Below are 15,112 nucleotides of genomic sequence, written 5' to 3'. Positions count from 1 at the left end.
ATTTATCCGCTTCCCAAACGCTTCCGTCGTGGGTCGATGTCATCATTGTTTTTATGTGATGTCATCCGTGTGTGCTGTGGTTTCTTTCTGCCGTCCCCTTCGACCCCTCCGCACCCCACGAAGGCCCCGATCACACGCCATTCACTTTGCCGGACAATCATTTGGCGTCGCTAGCTACACATCCCGTCCTGCGGGGTAATGGTGTGTGAGCGGTGGCTGTGCTCGCTGCGGTCTGTGGAAGTCACATGGTGGTCACAGACACAGAGTATAACTTTCCTTCATAATATTCCTTCTTACCGTAGTGATTTGAGTTTTTAATGATGCAAATTCGAATCATGCAAAAATAAGACCTTAATAAAAATAAAAGTGATGCCCTCACCAACTGTCTGTGCTCTCCACTGTGGCCAGTCACCTACCCAGCCCTTGTTAGGCACATAGAGCCTCCTTGAAGTGGATCTGACCCTCTGACCTCTCCCTGTCTTTATTCTCTCTCCCCCTCCAGACTCAACCAACAGTGACTCAGCTAAATCAAAGGTAAGCTCTTATTACACGGTGGTAGAGGACTTTGGCTTTGATACTTTTGAGCCCACAGGTGTTCCCTTTGTCACGAAATTAATGATGGGCAGCATCGCTAGTAACTTAATCTAATGACGGTTGTGAAAGACCTTTCATCTCAGTGGGACAGAAAGGACGCTGGCACGGTAAAGGTTGGTTTGCAGCTGTGTGAATCTGCCTCTCTGACTTCCGTTCTTTTCTCAGGGGTCGTGGGGGTCAAAGCGAGACATCACCGCCAAGGACTTCCTGACCCTGTCCATCATGGCCGCCGTCACCGGCCGCAAACGCAGGAAGCGTCACAACGCCCGCCTCCTGGGCAGCAGCACGGACGACGACTCGGAGCACGAGCCAATCAAACCCGGCCACCTAGGAGCAGGAGAGGAAGAGGAGGTAGAGTCGCCAGGGGGAGACACTGCCCCTCGAGCAGAGGGAGAGGAGGATGACGACGAGGAGGAAGAAGAGGAGGAAGACGAGGAAGAAGCTGTAAAAAACGTGAGAGTACAAGAGGAGGTGGAAGAGGAGGTGGCGGTGGCAGTAGCTCCCAGTCAGCCATGCCGTGAGGAGGAGGAGGAGGAGGAGGAGGAGGAAAGAAGCCAGGTAACCATTCTGCTCCACGAGGAGGAGGAGGTGGTGAGGGCAGGCGTGAAGGGGCAGCCGTGGCGAGAGGACGCCCGCTCCATTGTCTCCGGTTACTCCACCCTTTCCACGCTGGGGCGGAGCTTGGCGTCTGAGGGGCGTGGTGACGACGCCGACGATGAACACAGCGAGCTGGTGAGCGAGACGGACAATGAGAGTGGCTTCGCGTCGCGCTCTCTCACCCAGGAAAGGCCCGAGAAACAGCCCCCGACGCCCACGACGCCGCCACACACGCAGCCCCAGCAGCAGGCACAGCGCAGCTTCCTCTACATGCACTACAAAGCCCCCGTTCTCTCGCCCACAAACCTTCTGGCCCCGCCCACAGCCCTCACACACACACAGGACCCCGGGGAGAGGAGTGACGGAGGGGCGCGGTCCACCACCCCCTCGTCGTCGTCCTCCGCCAGTCACAGACTGCACTCCCGGCCCTCTTTCAACTCCCACAAGCTGATCCAGTGCGACACGCTGGCCAGGAAGAAAATGAAGGGGGACAAGGCTAAGACTCGTTCCCTGGACCTGCTGGAGCTGTCCGGGCCCGCGGGCCAGGGTGAGGAGACCGGGGAGGAAGGCGTGCAGAGGGTGAGGAGGGACACCTCCAGGACCAATCCTTCCTCGGGCAGCAGTCAGGAGAGCCTGCATCCGACCAGACCCAAGCTGGTGCTGCCGCCCAGCGAGGCCGCTTCTTTCACCCCCACCGGGCAGGGACAAGGACGCGGGTCTCTGGCGGACCAGGTGCGGGCCCGTCTCCTCGGCTCTGCTGACGACCTGCGCCTCGTGGGCCTGAGGAAACCCCTGTCCCCGGAGACACGGAGGAAGAGACGGGCCTGGCGCAGACACACCGTGGTGGCCTCCCCTACTGAGTCATCTGACAGGGGACCCTCACTGACCCTCAACGAGTTTCCCATGTCCCCTGGGACTCCCGGCCAGGCCAAACCACAGGCTCACCAGGACCCCCAGGGTCCCGACTCGGGCCCCCCTCTGCTGGGTGAAGAGCTTCCTGTCACGCGCCGCGCACTGGCCTCTAGATTCCACCAGTACCTGTAAGCCTGGCCAGCATTCCCACCTTCTTCCCCCACCCCGAGGACCTGAGGCCAAAGCTGCTGTCCGTGAGGGGGCTGGAGCATTAGCTACTGACTCTAGATCAGTAGACGACAGTGGGCAGTGGACAGAGAGGCAGTGTGCAGAGAGAGTGGACCAAAACGACAGGTCTGAGAGCAGTCTCCCCCCTTCCCTTTTCGATAAGCTCTATTTGCATGGCAAGGGGCATTCCAGTGTTGCCAAAGTTTCTCCCCCCCCTTCACGTGTGTGCTATTTTAGAGATAATTCTGACATGGGACAGAGACACAGACAGACCTCAGCACAGTCGATGTTAACAGCCAGGAGTAGTTACTCACGCCCCCTGTCCTTCCTGTCTTCTGTTGCTTCCTGCCTGGCTGACGGGGGAAATGGGTAAAGAGGGTTGTCCTCACATAAGTGACCGGAGGAGGACACGCCTGGCCAAAACGAAACCTCCCGGGGGTTCCTCGCAGAACGCTGCTCGCAGCACAGTTCTTTAACAGTTGGAACTCCAAAACCCGCTTTGAGTAAGCCAGAACACGGGAACACAGACACACACACATACTAGCAGTGCATAACATTACTGCTAATGGGTCACGGCAGGAGCCATTTTAAAGAGGGATCTCAACCTTCAGACTAAAGCTGATTTTGATCAGTCTTCCCAATCTGTTACCCTGTGGATCACAGGCACTACAACACCCTCATCTACGCTCAAAGCAAAGCTAGACTATACTGTCACATAAACATACAAACAAAATCCAGCTGTCCGTCTGTACTTGTTAATAATGTTTATCTGTCTGTGTGTGTGTGTGTGTTTGAGTTTGACCAACAATGCCTGTGATGTCTTGAGTGTGCAGGTGTTTGTGTTGGAACTATTTTGTAACATTTGTACAAAGCCTTGTTAAGTTAACCTTGTAAATATAAATATAATGTTATCATATTTGTTTTTACTTTCTCGGTTCCTTTTTGTTATGGTTTACAAAGGTGCATGAGAGGTGCACAAGCATTTCTTTCAAGGTGTTACTTGAAATGTTTCCCTTAATATATTTTTTTTTTTTATTTTTTATATTCAATATATATATTATATATATTTTGTATGGAAAATAATAAGTACTTTTATTGTGATTTGACCTCTTCGGTGTACCTGTTCAACACAAACAAGATAAAAAGAAAAAAGCCTGTTCCTTATCTTCTCCTAGATTGCCTTTCTCTGTGACTCTTAGCACTATGCAGAAGACCTTTATCTCATGAAATAATCTGTCCATCACTTACTAAGACAACCTTTTATCCAAGACAGTGGTCACTGTACTTTTAATATCATTCACGTCAACAAGAACAGAATTTTTATTTTTAAGGAATCACATAATACAGCGTTGTTACCTCAGCGATGTATAGGGAGGTGTAGCGGTTAGGTCATTGTTGTTTCCGGCCGGTCCACCTCGCTTGAAATGGCAATGTATTTCCAATGGACACATTTCTAAATTGTCTCGTTTAAAACAAATAAAGCATGAACATTGGCATGGCGTACCTTTCTGTGTGTATTCATCCACAATCTATAGCTCAATATGAAACAATTCACAATTAATCGTAAAATAATTACGTATAATTGTATTTCAACCAAAAATGCTTAAACAATAATGTTAGTGATAGAAGGGAACTCATTTTGTGCAAAAATGGAAAGCTTGCCAATGTTCATGAGGCAGAATAATTACAATAGCCGATAATAAATGTTCCCAATGATAAATCCCTATACGGGTGAACCTACACCTCCCTATTACGGTATCGGTTGAATAGACAAGGAAGCAAAATCCTCATTTACATCACGTCTCCCATAATCAACTGTACGGTGGAGATCTCACATTCACAATAGGGATGCACCAACATGTTTATTTGAGGCCGATACCGATATCATTTGTTGTAAGAAAATCTGGTCTGTACAACTGCACGTATAAAAGAGGTTAAAGGTCTCTGACGTGCCTAATCAACCAGCATCTCGAGTGTAGGGAGGTTGCAATACTCCCTGTAACAAGTAAAGGACACATTCTACTATGAGTGGAGAATTAACTTAAATGTATTTGTTCTTTAAACAAAAGTCCTTTTGTTATGCCATTGTTCCCTATATATTAAGCAACACACTCCCTAGTGAAAAGGTCACAAAAACACAACTCTACAATTGGCTCGTACAATCGGTCGTAAAAAAAAAAAAACTGCCCAAATTAGCCAATGCCGATTGTCTGGCGATATATTGGTGCATCCCTATTTACAATAGACATTAAACTGAAGAGGAAGCAGCTCCTTATGTATGAGTGACAGAGAAAACGGTTGACAGTATTTCAAGAATTGCCAATGTATCCCAGTGTATACACTAGATTTGTAATTACGTAAATTGATCTACTTTAATTTGCCCCATGTATTCAATCAGTTCTGTTTGTGCTTTATCCTAGAGTTACATAATGCTTTTTTAATAAGGCCAGACTCAAGTGATTGAGTGTTAATGGGGTAAATGGCCGGGGCTTAGCACAGATCCCCAGTAACATATATATAAACTGCTTCCATCCCTCATTTTGACCATGGGAATTAATTTCCCTTCACAATAACTTAAGGTGCAAGAATCTTATCTTTCAATCTCATGAGAGACTTTACTTGTTTTCGTTCTCACCCACTGAGTGGGTTTGACCAAATAAACCATTAAAAAGAAAACCTAATATTTAGAGTATTGTCTTACCTCAAGATGTGTCCTATAAGTGCCTGGTTTATGGAATGCATTTTATGTTCTGCAGTGCCATGGTCAGTTCTTATCGTTCCATTCCCCGTTGTCATTTCCATGCCCCCCCCCGCCTAGAACGGCAGTCTGTCTTGTATAGCCTGCCTCCTGTGGTCACTGTTATAATCTTAGGCGCTGACCCAAAGATATGTACATTCAATACAAGCAGTCAGTCTGAGGGGCTGTTAAAAGCACACTCAAGCCAAGGACATGTCTATGCACTCTTTGCCTTTTATATAGGCACCAACAGCTAGTCCTGAATGCTGCTAGATGGTGGAACAGCATCGCATTCTCTCACCTGAAACTCAAGGTCCTTTTTTTCTTGCCTAGTGATCCACAGTATGTGAATATGGTACACCTATAACAAGCCCTACTCTGAGACATTAGGTCATACCAGACAATGGAGACTATGGTACCATCCATCTGCATTCTATTTCCCGAGATGAGCTGTGCAGATTCGACTGTTAACTCTGCCCATGCCTTCGTCGTGAGGAAAATATCAACTCGACACTGTGTGTGTTAGTTGTGTGAAATGTGATTTACCTAATGTTTTTGTTATTGTATTTTGAATATCTTTTTTGTACATACTTGTCTGAATATGTAACATATTGTATTGTGTACATTTTGAATTGCTTTTGAGTAAAAACTTATCCAATATGAAAATGACCTGAAACCATTTCCTTCTTGGCTGTGTGCTTTAAAGCAATGTTATATGATGTAAATAAACAGAACTATGTTTAAAAAAAAAAAGAAAAAAAGATAAAAGATAAAAAGCAGATTGCTTTGTATATGTGCGTGTACACTTTGTGGAATTCCTAGACAAAATTCAATGCCTACTTATTTCTCATAATTCATGCCCTAAGATCAAGAGGTATTGTCCTCTTAACAGGTAGTCTATTATATTGGAAGATGAGGCACAATGCTACACTTAAAATGGAAGCTGAATAGTGTCCTCTAGTGGCTGCAGAGGAGTATGGTCTCTCTGGGCCCTCTGGCACAGATTGCTCCCACACATCATGGAGAACTTGATCTTGAAACAGCTGTTGGGGCTTCAATCACGCACCACTGATTAGTCTATTTACAGTGACATATCCATGGATGACGCTAATATTCTATCAAAACCGTCTAGAATAAAACCCTCTGCAATGAGACCACCGATGAATGAGCCACCTGGAAGCTGACCGGCGACCACTTGCAGCAGAGATTTCATCATCGTGGCCCTTGACACCAGAAGAGATATGAACGGGAATTCTGGTTACTGATTCATCGAGATTCCAATTTGAATCCCTTGTTACAAAATAAGTTGAGCTAACTGGATTTATTTTCTGAAGAGCAGTATAACCCTCAAGAGATATCCCTGTGGCCCACCCCCCCCCCCCCCTCCTCCTCCACTCTGGCTGGAACCAAGTGGTGTAAACCTGGCTATTCAGAGCCTACTGTGGCCACATTTTATGCCAAAAAAAAAGAGACAATTTTATACTATGGCTTCTAAAGCAAACAGTTGAACTCGGCAGGTCTAATATATATAGTACACTTTTTTTTTTATTATCACAATTTCAAATCTTTTATTTGCCCTTATGTTGAAACAATTGTTAAAATGTCCATTCAGGAATTTCTTTATGCAAAAAAAAAATTTGCTAACTGATCCAATAGTTGACAATTGGAATTTTGGAAAATGTAACCTACACAGTTTGATAAAAAATAAAAAGGACAATATAATTCAATGCATACTTACGAAGTTGAACCAGGAAAACAAAAACAAAATATTCTCAAATACATTCTCTTTATAAAAAGAATCTTATTTTTGAAATATTTACATTCCTTCTTGAAAAAGTTTTGAATAGACACCACAGTCAAAATAGAAAATAAATTGATCAAGTATTGCATTGCAATTCACGGACCGGACAGTCCAAATGACAAACCGATTACATAAAACTAACTGAGGACAATTTTTTAATTCCTGTGTAAGTCCCATATTTACCTATATTTGAATGTTTCCAAATGGCCTTTTTTTGTCCATTCTAGTCATCAATTGTAACAACCTGTCCTCGCTCCCTACTCGGCTGGCTGTGCAAATGAAGCGCACTCTTTTTTCACCTCAAGTCTCTCCAAGTCGCCCCCCAGCTCTCGGACCCGCGGCGCCGAGTCCGGTTGTTGGGGCTGCGGGCATTCCGCGGTGGTGATGCCCGGGTCGAGTGCGCGTCGCAGCCGGTTGTTCTCTTCCTCCAGCCGGGACATGCACTTCTCCAGCTCCAAGTACTCCTGGACCAGCTCTTGCTTCGTCATATTCTGCAGACTCTCGACGTGGTATTTCTCATAAGTCTCAGAAAAGTCTCTCTGAAGAAATTCCCCACCTGCGTTCCCCGGCCTCCCGATGCCATCGCTGCCTCCGCCGCTGCCGTCGTCCTCCTCGTCGTCGTTATCAAAACAGTCTTCCTCGCTGGCCGTGTCTTCCTGGCGACCTCCGGGCCCCGGGGGCCGCCTGCCCCCAGGCTCGGTGTTGAGATCTGGCTCCTCTCGGTCGTGTTCATCCATCAAGAACTGGGTTGTATTGTAGGGGGCCACGGGAAGCCCCTTCGCGAACATCTCTTCTCTCACCCGGGAAGCCCGTTCCGACTCCCGCTCGTCGAGCGCCTTCTTCTCCTCCCAGGAAAGTTTGAAATAAGGCTTCCAGCGACGGCTCTTCTTCTTGGACGGTCGACGCCTGTGCTTTTTCTTCTTCGCATCTGTGCCACTGCCGCCGCCGGGGTCGCCGCTCTCTCCTTGCACCTGGCTTAATAAAGTCTCTTCCAGCGGCCCGTCTCCGCTGTTCCCGTGTGCCACCAGGTTGCCCTCTCCGTATCCATCAGCTCCCGGCTCCTGACCGGGCTGAGCTGCGACGACCGGGCACTTGGGGAGCGCGTTTCCGGCAGCTAACGCCGAGCACACCTCCCTCTGTCCGCCGTGCGTTTGCCACAACTTGTCTGTGTTGATATCCCTTCCGCCGTTTTCCGCTCGGTGCCGTTTGTGCCTTTGTCGCCCCCTATCGCTAGTCTCTGGTCCGCCATTATCATTGGCTGGGGGTTGCTCCCCAACGGTTCCGCTCCCACCTGATGGGGTATCTGAAGTTTTCAGGTGATGAGTCTGCTGCTCAGCCGTCCGTTCTGCCATCCTGGTGGTGTTGTACAGATGGGCTGCCTTCCTTAGCACATATTTCCTCTTCCTGTCCAAATTGACCTGTAACGTTAATTAAAAAATCATTAAGCTTAATTAATTTCGCTAAATATTTGTTTCTATTATTTAAGATGAGCCACAATTACTTTCATGAGGAAAGTTGAGTTTAACTTTTAAAAGCGCTATATCAATGATCGATCAGTAAAGTTCCGTATTAGCGACACTTACTTCGTTACTTCTCAACGGAATCGTCAGAGCTAGTGTTGCTAACTACCGTTAACTGTTTCGGTGCTGCCAATGCTATCGTTCATCCGAGAACAGCACTTCATTGCCACAACAGTGTCCAGTGTTCTACTCAAGAAGAAGGAGCTCGCGCTTATATATACTAGCTCCGCCTCTATTCGTGCGCATGCTGTTGCTAACGGCTCGAGCTGTGGTGTGGGGCGTGTAGTTCCAACCTCATTGAAAGTCCTATTGAAACCCCCAACAATAAACTACATAGCCCACAAATCAAAGATCAATGACAAACGTATCAGCCAATCACGTGTTAGAATATTGGGCACAGGACATCCCACCCCTCTCTTCGGCGATTGGGCAAGATCGTAAATTTGCTGTTGCTAAGCTTAAAGTATTTTCTGATTGGTTATGCCAATAGTCAATCAAAAGCACACTAGCCTCATGAGGAAAGCAGTCCGTAGCATTTTCATGGACGCTACTATATACAAGTAATGGGGAGAAAATATAAAAAGTGACTGAATGAAAATGAACCATTTCATTTAAAATTACATGGTACTTATGCTGTATGATGTTATTACGTGGATACACTTTTAAATAATAGTTTGTTTTTACTATTTGTGTCGTTATAGCCCAAAGCCAAGACAAAGATGATCAGATCCATCCTACGTTTTAGACCAAATGAAACACACTTATCACATTAAGTAGTCCGTTTTGGCTGATCATCTAAGAAACCAAACACTTGGTGCACATTTTGCGCAGTTTATTGTTGCTTGAACAACGATGACATGATTTGTGTTGCTTCTGTAACTAATTGAGTATCAGATGTTTCGTTAAGAGTATTTTTCGCCTGTGCGGATGGATATGGTGTGGCGCAGGAGGTTGAGGGAACTATGAACACAGCGTAAACAAACGACATTCATTGTCAAGCTGCCATTACGATCACTGCATCTAGCCCCTCGAAAATAAGGGTGGGTCAGGAGATCTCACAATTGCTCAATAGCTTTATTATCAGTAGACAGTGTGTGATGTGGCTCAGTTTTGAACATAACCAAGTAAATGCAAAACTTGCTGTGTTTTTTGCTAGCTACATCATGTATCGTCCTTGCTAAGGATAAGCTAACGTTGCTTGGCTAGCAAGTGAGTGTGTCGTGTTGTTAGCCCCACAACATAAAAACAATGACCCTTCGGGTGTTAACACGACTAATGTTAAGTGTTTAAAAACGTAACATGGCTGATGTAAATGTAACGTTAGCTATGGCGTTTTGAAAATGTCCCTACAGTTACCCAGGATGAAGCTAGCATTAGCAACCGTGCATACATCAAGCTAGGCTAGCTAACGTCAATGGTATTTCTGTGTGAAACGATGTGAATGGTAGCATTAAAAGTTAACCGATTCAACACGTTTACTTGGTCATTTTCAGACATTTGAAATATACATCGAATCTAAAAGGGATAGTTAACTAAATCCGGCGTTGTTAGCTGCAGGCTAGCTAGTTGCTGACCAGGCCATAATGTTGATTCAGGGTCGGTCTAATTCCTGAAATGTAATCTAATAGTTTAACTCGAAAAGGGCCAAATAACATCTCAATTTATTACCCCATCTATTGATATATTGGCGTATAAAGTAACTGAATTGAATAGATCCGATAAACTGAAATGGCTTTACTTTGCACAGCTAGCATTAGAGAACGTTCGATGATCCATTTTGTGCTCATGGAAATAGACGGGCTCTCATTTGTCTATAGCTGTGTATCCTGGTAGTTTGTTGATTATTCACAAGCTATATCGCGCGTTTACATTAGACAAATAACCTAGTCTAACATATCAGGCTACTATATATCTTACTTCCCTAAACCACTATGCTAATTGTGTGAAATCAGGTGTTGAAATGGAGCGCCATTTGCTAAATCCATTTATAGCAATCTTGGAAGAAAAAGAAAACAGCCCCATGTAATGGTTTCTTGTGTTCTGTGCTATCAACTTATTTGGCTGCACTGAGACTATCCACATTGCCCAGGATGCCCACTGCTTTCAAGGCAGAATGAAAACCAGTCTTCAATCCCCTCTGCCCACTGTCAATAAACTAACCTCACATTATGCTATAGTATACTGTGCAAGCACACACCAAACTATGATTCCCCCTGGAGTTAACAGTAATATTATTAGTAAACAAATCACTAATTCAACCTGTGGTTGATGCTGCCTGGACAATAGTCTAATGGCTACAACCTAGGCATCCATACTGATTCCACTATTAGAATATGGCAAGGTTAAGCACAGCTCTTTCAGTGTAGAGGGAGGGTGGGCATGTGAAACCCTATGGCAATAGAGACTGGGAAATCATATGGAAGGCCAAGGAGTAGTATTTGGTGCAACTATAGATAGGATCCAATAGCTGCTTCTGCATAGATCTGAGCTTGAGAGGATTAGCAGACATGACTTAATCTCTCACCCTGTCTAACGTGGGCTGTTACTGCATTTGAGAAGAGATGAAAGATGTACATTCTTGCTTAGGCCTGTGTGAATGTGAATATAGGCTACAAGGAAGTCCATCCAAATGAAGCACGTCTCTGATTTGAGATGGTTAATTGGGTTAGTTATTCAAGACAGTCCAGCTGGTCCTGATTTTGTAGTAAGAACATTATTTGTGTGTTACAGAACAGAATAACTATTGGGGGCAAATTAAATTAGAGAGCGAGTTTAACTGTTTGTCAGAATAAGATTGGCCACCTCCCATATTTAAGCAGGTCCTATGTGGTGTGTGAGAGTGTGATACTTAAAAGGGGGCGCGGGGTGGCACATACCTTTTCAGTAGGTACAAGCTTCAGACCCTCTAGCTGAGCTCTCCCTCTCCTAATTATCTTCACGCCATTATGAAAACGTAATTAAGTTTCCACCCTATGGGCTTGCACTGCAGCGCCTATTTATCTACTCCACAAAGATTTAGGCCTCACTTAGACTTAACACATTCACTGGACGTCTGTGGAAGGTAGCTCTTATTTTACATAGCTAAAACGACAGCAATGAAACATTGTCGTCTAATGAACTATATGCCTAGACTGGGTACAGAATAGTCCTTAATAAATGTGGCTTTGTCTGTGAGTGTAGTAAAGTGGGCTCGTAAACCCCTGTAAATATTAATGCACTACCAGTAATGTGAGATATTTGTTGAGATATGGAGTTACATTTAATAGCCAACAGGTGGCGCCAATTCATAATTGATTGGGGGGAAACGAACATGGCATTTGCTATTCATTGTGGACGATATTGTGGCATAATGCTACCGCTATGTAGCCCAGTTTCAGGATATCTTTGCTGTGGCTAGACCGAGGAACATTATTTGTGTGTGTATTTCTCAAAAAATCTCTTTGGTGATGGTGACAGGTTTAGACCTTCCGGCATTAGTGAGTCCTGGATTGATAGATTGATTGATTGATTGATTGATTGATTGATTGATTGAAAACTTTATTAACAGACTGCAGAATGGGTACAATACAGTACAGCTCAATACACACAATTGTTAAGGGGATGCAGACCAGAGAAAGACTTTCGTCTTGTTTACATCAGGGTCCCCCATTTTCAATTCATCATAAGTTAGCACAATTCATAGTAGTTTGTTAAGTCATCATCAATGTCTATTTTTTTTTAAATTATTATTATTATTTATTTGTTTTCCAAAGAATGCAGATCATTATGAAATGTATGTTAGGGGAGGGGGCGTGGGGGCGGTTGGAGAAAATCAAGAGTCTTTGGAATCATATTACGCGCAGCGCACAGCTCCACCGGGGAGGGACTTTGCACGTGGAAAGGAACTTGCGCTCCTCTTTCTCGCTTTCTCTTGGGGGACCTTCCGAGGAACCAAAACCCAGGTCCTGCTTGTGGGAAGACACCTGCACCGGGGATTTGTAACTCCCCGAGTAAACTGGCAACTGTCAATTAAAGTAGGCCAAAAGGACACTGGTTTTCGGGCGTTTCCATAGGAATCATGTTAGGCAGGAGCAAGACACCAACAACCAGTTCCAATGAGCAGAAGAAGAGTGTTGAAAAGACGCATGACCCTCTCAGGAGGCTTGGTAAGGATTTCACTGCGGGCACCGCACCGCGTTTGGACACATTTTACGCACAATCATGCCTGCTGCTTCCGGGCAGTCTTACCAGCGCAAGTATTTTAACTATTTTGCATTACCTTTGCTCTTTTAACTTGTTTGTTCACCATCTTGCAGTCGGACACTGGCTAGCCTCTCAAGTAAGCTACAGTAGTAACTTGTGCGCAAAACAAGTGCAACATTAATAATAATTGGATGTAGATCTTGACAGTTTATAATACACATTTTATCTCCCGTCCCAGATGTATTGCATAGCAGTGCTGTGGTCTGTTTTTCACTATTAATATGCCTATAAGTTTAGCCTAAAACGATGTGAAGTGAACTGATTTCTCACACATGAATGAATGAAAACTTTATTTAACAGATTGCAGAATGGGTACAATACAGTACGGCTCAATACACACAATTGTTAAGGGGATGCAGTCATGCAGACCAGAGAAAGACGTGTGTCTTATTTACATGCTAGTGTACTAATATGTACTAATATATTATAAAGTCGATACAGTTGCCAGAATTGATTGATTGATTGAAAACTTTATTAACAGATTGCAGAATGGGTACAATACAGTACAGCTCAATACACACAATTGTCAAGGCGATGCAGACCAGAGAAAGACTTTCGTCTTGTTTACATCAGGGTCCCCCATTTGGGAGAAAACTCTCCCATCATTAGGAGCTGGGCAATCAAACACTAAAGAGAGCTCTAATGGGCGGTGTGTGGGGGGTAACGAAGTGGTCATGTGTTTGTGAGGAGTCCCAACAAACAGCTTGAATGATAACCCACTGGTCTGTTCAGCATTCTATATGAATTGAAAATGGGGGACCCTGATGGAAACAAGACAAACGTCTTTCTCAGGTCTGCATCCCCTTAACAATTGTATGTATTGAGCCGTACTGTATTGTACCCATTCTGCAATCTGTTAAATAAAGTTTTCATTCATTCATTCATTCATTACTCCATTACATTCATTACTCCATCACACACCACACGCTCGCCTGCTGCTGCCTCTCATGACTTGAGCAGCTCCTCCACACAGACTCATGGTCACGCCTAGCCTAAAATAGAGAACTGCTGAGGAGGGACGTGACACCTGTCACAGCCCCTGGACCGTCTGGAAATCTGGACCCATGTGTTATGGCAGTGTGTGTGTCGTGCGTGTTTTTGTGTCCTGAAAGCTTGTGTGTCAAATAATTGCAAATAATTTATTTGATCTGTTTGTTGTTTTTGTCTTTGACGTCACGACGCGCTCACTTGACCAACAGGTATCCCATTAGCAGATATAGGAAATATGCGTGCAGCCAATTATCATGGATAATAGGCCGTGGACACTGTTAGCGTGTTTGGTTATTAATAAATAAGTTATTCGTTTTTCAGTACTAGCAGGTTTAATTGACATACTCCTATGTGCACTTTGTGCAGACACTTGCTGAGATGAGATATCGTGTCTATTCTAATGCATATGTAATTATCGCTGTATGATTGTCAAAGCTTTGTTTTGGTATCTCACTAATACTTTGTAATGAGGTGAATGCGGTCCACTCTGCCCCCCTTCACGCCCACTGTGTCATCATAAATCAGGAAAGGATCCCTCAACCGTCCGCGCTTTATAACCAGCTAACGATTTGATTGATTGGACATTTTATTAACAGATTGCAGAATGGGTACAATACAGTACAGCTCAATACACACAATTGTTAAGGGGATGCAGACCAGAGAAAGACTTTCGTCTTGTTTACATCAGGGTCCCCCATTTTCAATTCATCTTAACACATACAGATAGACAGTACTGCTACATCTAGACATTTATGACATACCAGATTTACAAATACAGTACTGTTTGTGATACAAAAAGAGTCTAAAAAAGAGAGTATATACATTTGATGAAGAAACTACATTGGAGGAGGTTCAGGTAGGGGGGGGACTGTACATTGGAGGTGGTGGGGGGTTGGTTTCTACTTTGGATCATGTGACTTCATCTTTGGAATGCAGTATGTCCAGAAGTGCTGCTTGTCAGACAGCTTTAGGACCTCCTTACAGGCCTTTCTAATGATTCCGTTTTATGGATTATGGACAAAGAATCTATGAATTGGTTTGTTTTAAACTCTGCTTCACGCACCAAGTAACACTGGCAGTGTGATAAATAGCCTGGTGTTGTGATAGGCTAGCTATCATCGGCAGTGGAGACTGAGATTTGATAGATGAGAGATAATCCCATGTTTACTAAGGGACAGGCAACGGCTCATGGTGGAGAAATATGAAATATGTGTGTTGCCACAGACCTGGCGTTCCCGCGGGTCGTGTATTTGATTACAGAGAGAGTCCAACTCCAAGGTTGGTCTCCAGAGTCAATAACCTAGGAGCTCTGTGCGACCATGGGGCCTTCACTGACGCACTAGTTAATTTCTCAAGAAGTAGCACCTACCCTATGGATCCCTGAGTTTTACACAAGGAGTAGCCACACATATATTTTCACGGGTTTTCTCGCAGATTATTATAATATTATTTTTGCATCTGTAATTGTTTTACAGAGGAGAGCGGTAAACATGTGGTGTTGATTAGATTCGGTATGTGTATCTGTGTGTCACACTTCTTTCCCTGGATGTA

At 44.6% G+C, this 15,112-nt stretch overlaps 3 protein-coding genes across 8 annotated transcripts in view; 2 read left to right on the top strand and 1 right to left on the bottom strand.

Moving 5' to 3' along the window:
* arhgap23a (Rho GTPase activating protein 23a) overlaps positions 1–3,764 on the top strand; it is a 48,154-nt gene extending 44,390 nt beyond the window's left edge. For all 6 annotated transcript variants that reach the window (XM_084329960.1, XM_084329963.1, XM_084329962.1 and 3 more), the window contains 2 exons: positions 503–534; positions 760–3,764. In XM_084329960.1, the coding sequence (XP_084186086.1) occupies positions 503–534; positions 760–2,235 (1,508 nt within the window). In that variant the 3' untranslated portion in view covers positions 2,236–3,764. The remainder of the gene's footprint in view (positions 1–502; positions 535–759) is intronic.
* Positions 3,765–6,530: 2,766 nt separating this feature from the next.
* hexim1 (HEXIM P-TEFb complex subunit 1) lies at positions 6,531–8,511 on the bottom strand. The gene is made up of 2 exons (XM_084329352.1): positions 8,393–8,511; positions 6,531–8,227 (listed from the first exon to the last, which is right to left on the bottom strand). Exon 2 carries the CDS (start codon positions 8,159–8,161, stop codon positions 7,067–7,069), a length of 1,095 nt encoding a protein of 364 aa, XP_084185478.1. The 5' UTR covers positions 8,162–8,227; positions 8,393–8,511; the 3' UTR covers positions 6,531–7,066.
* Positions 8,512–12,201: 3,690 nt separating this feature from the next.
* plcd3a (phospholipase C, delta 3a) overlaps positions 12,202–15,112 on the top strand; it is an 81,382-nt gene continuing 78,471 nt past the window's right edge. Inside the window, exon 1 of the mRNA XM_084328657.1 lies at positions 12,202–12,474. Within this exon, the coding sequence (XP_084184783.1) occupies positions 12,387–12,474 (88 nt within the window). The 5' untranslated portion in view covers positions 12,202–12,386. The remainder of the gene's footprint in view (positions 12,475–15,112) is intronic.

This window comes from Notolepis coatsorum (genome assembly GCF_963971535.1).
Source record: "Notolepis coatsorum genome assembly, chromosome: 14".
In the NCBI taxonomy this organism is placed as follows: domain Eukaryota; kingdom Metazoa; phylum Chordata; class Actinopteri; order Aulopiformes; family Paralepididae; genus Notolepis; species Notolepis coatsorum.
Note: the sequence above shows the minus strand (reverse complement) of the source record. Positions and strands in the feature narration are given on the sequence as shown.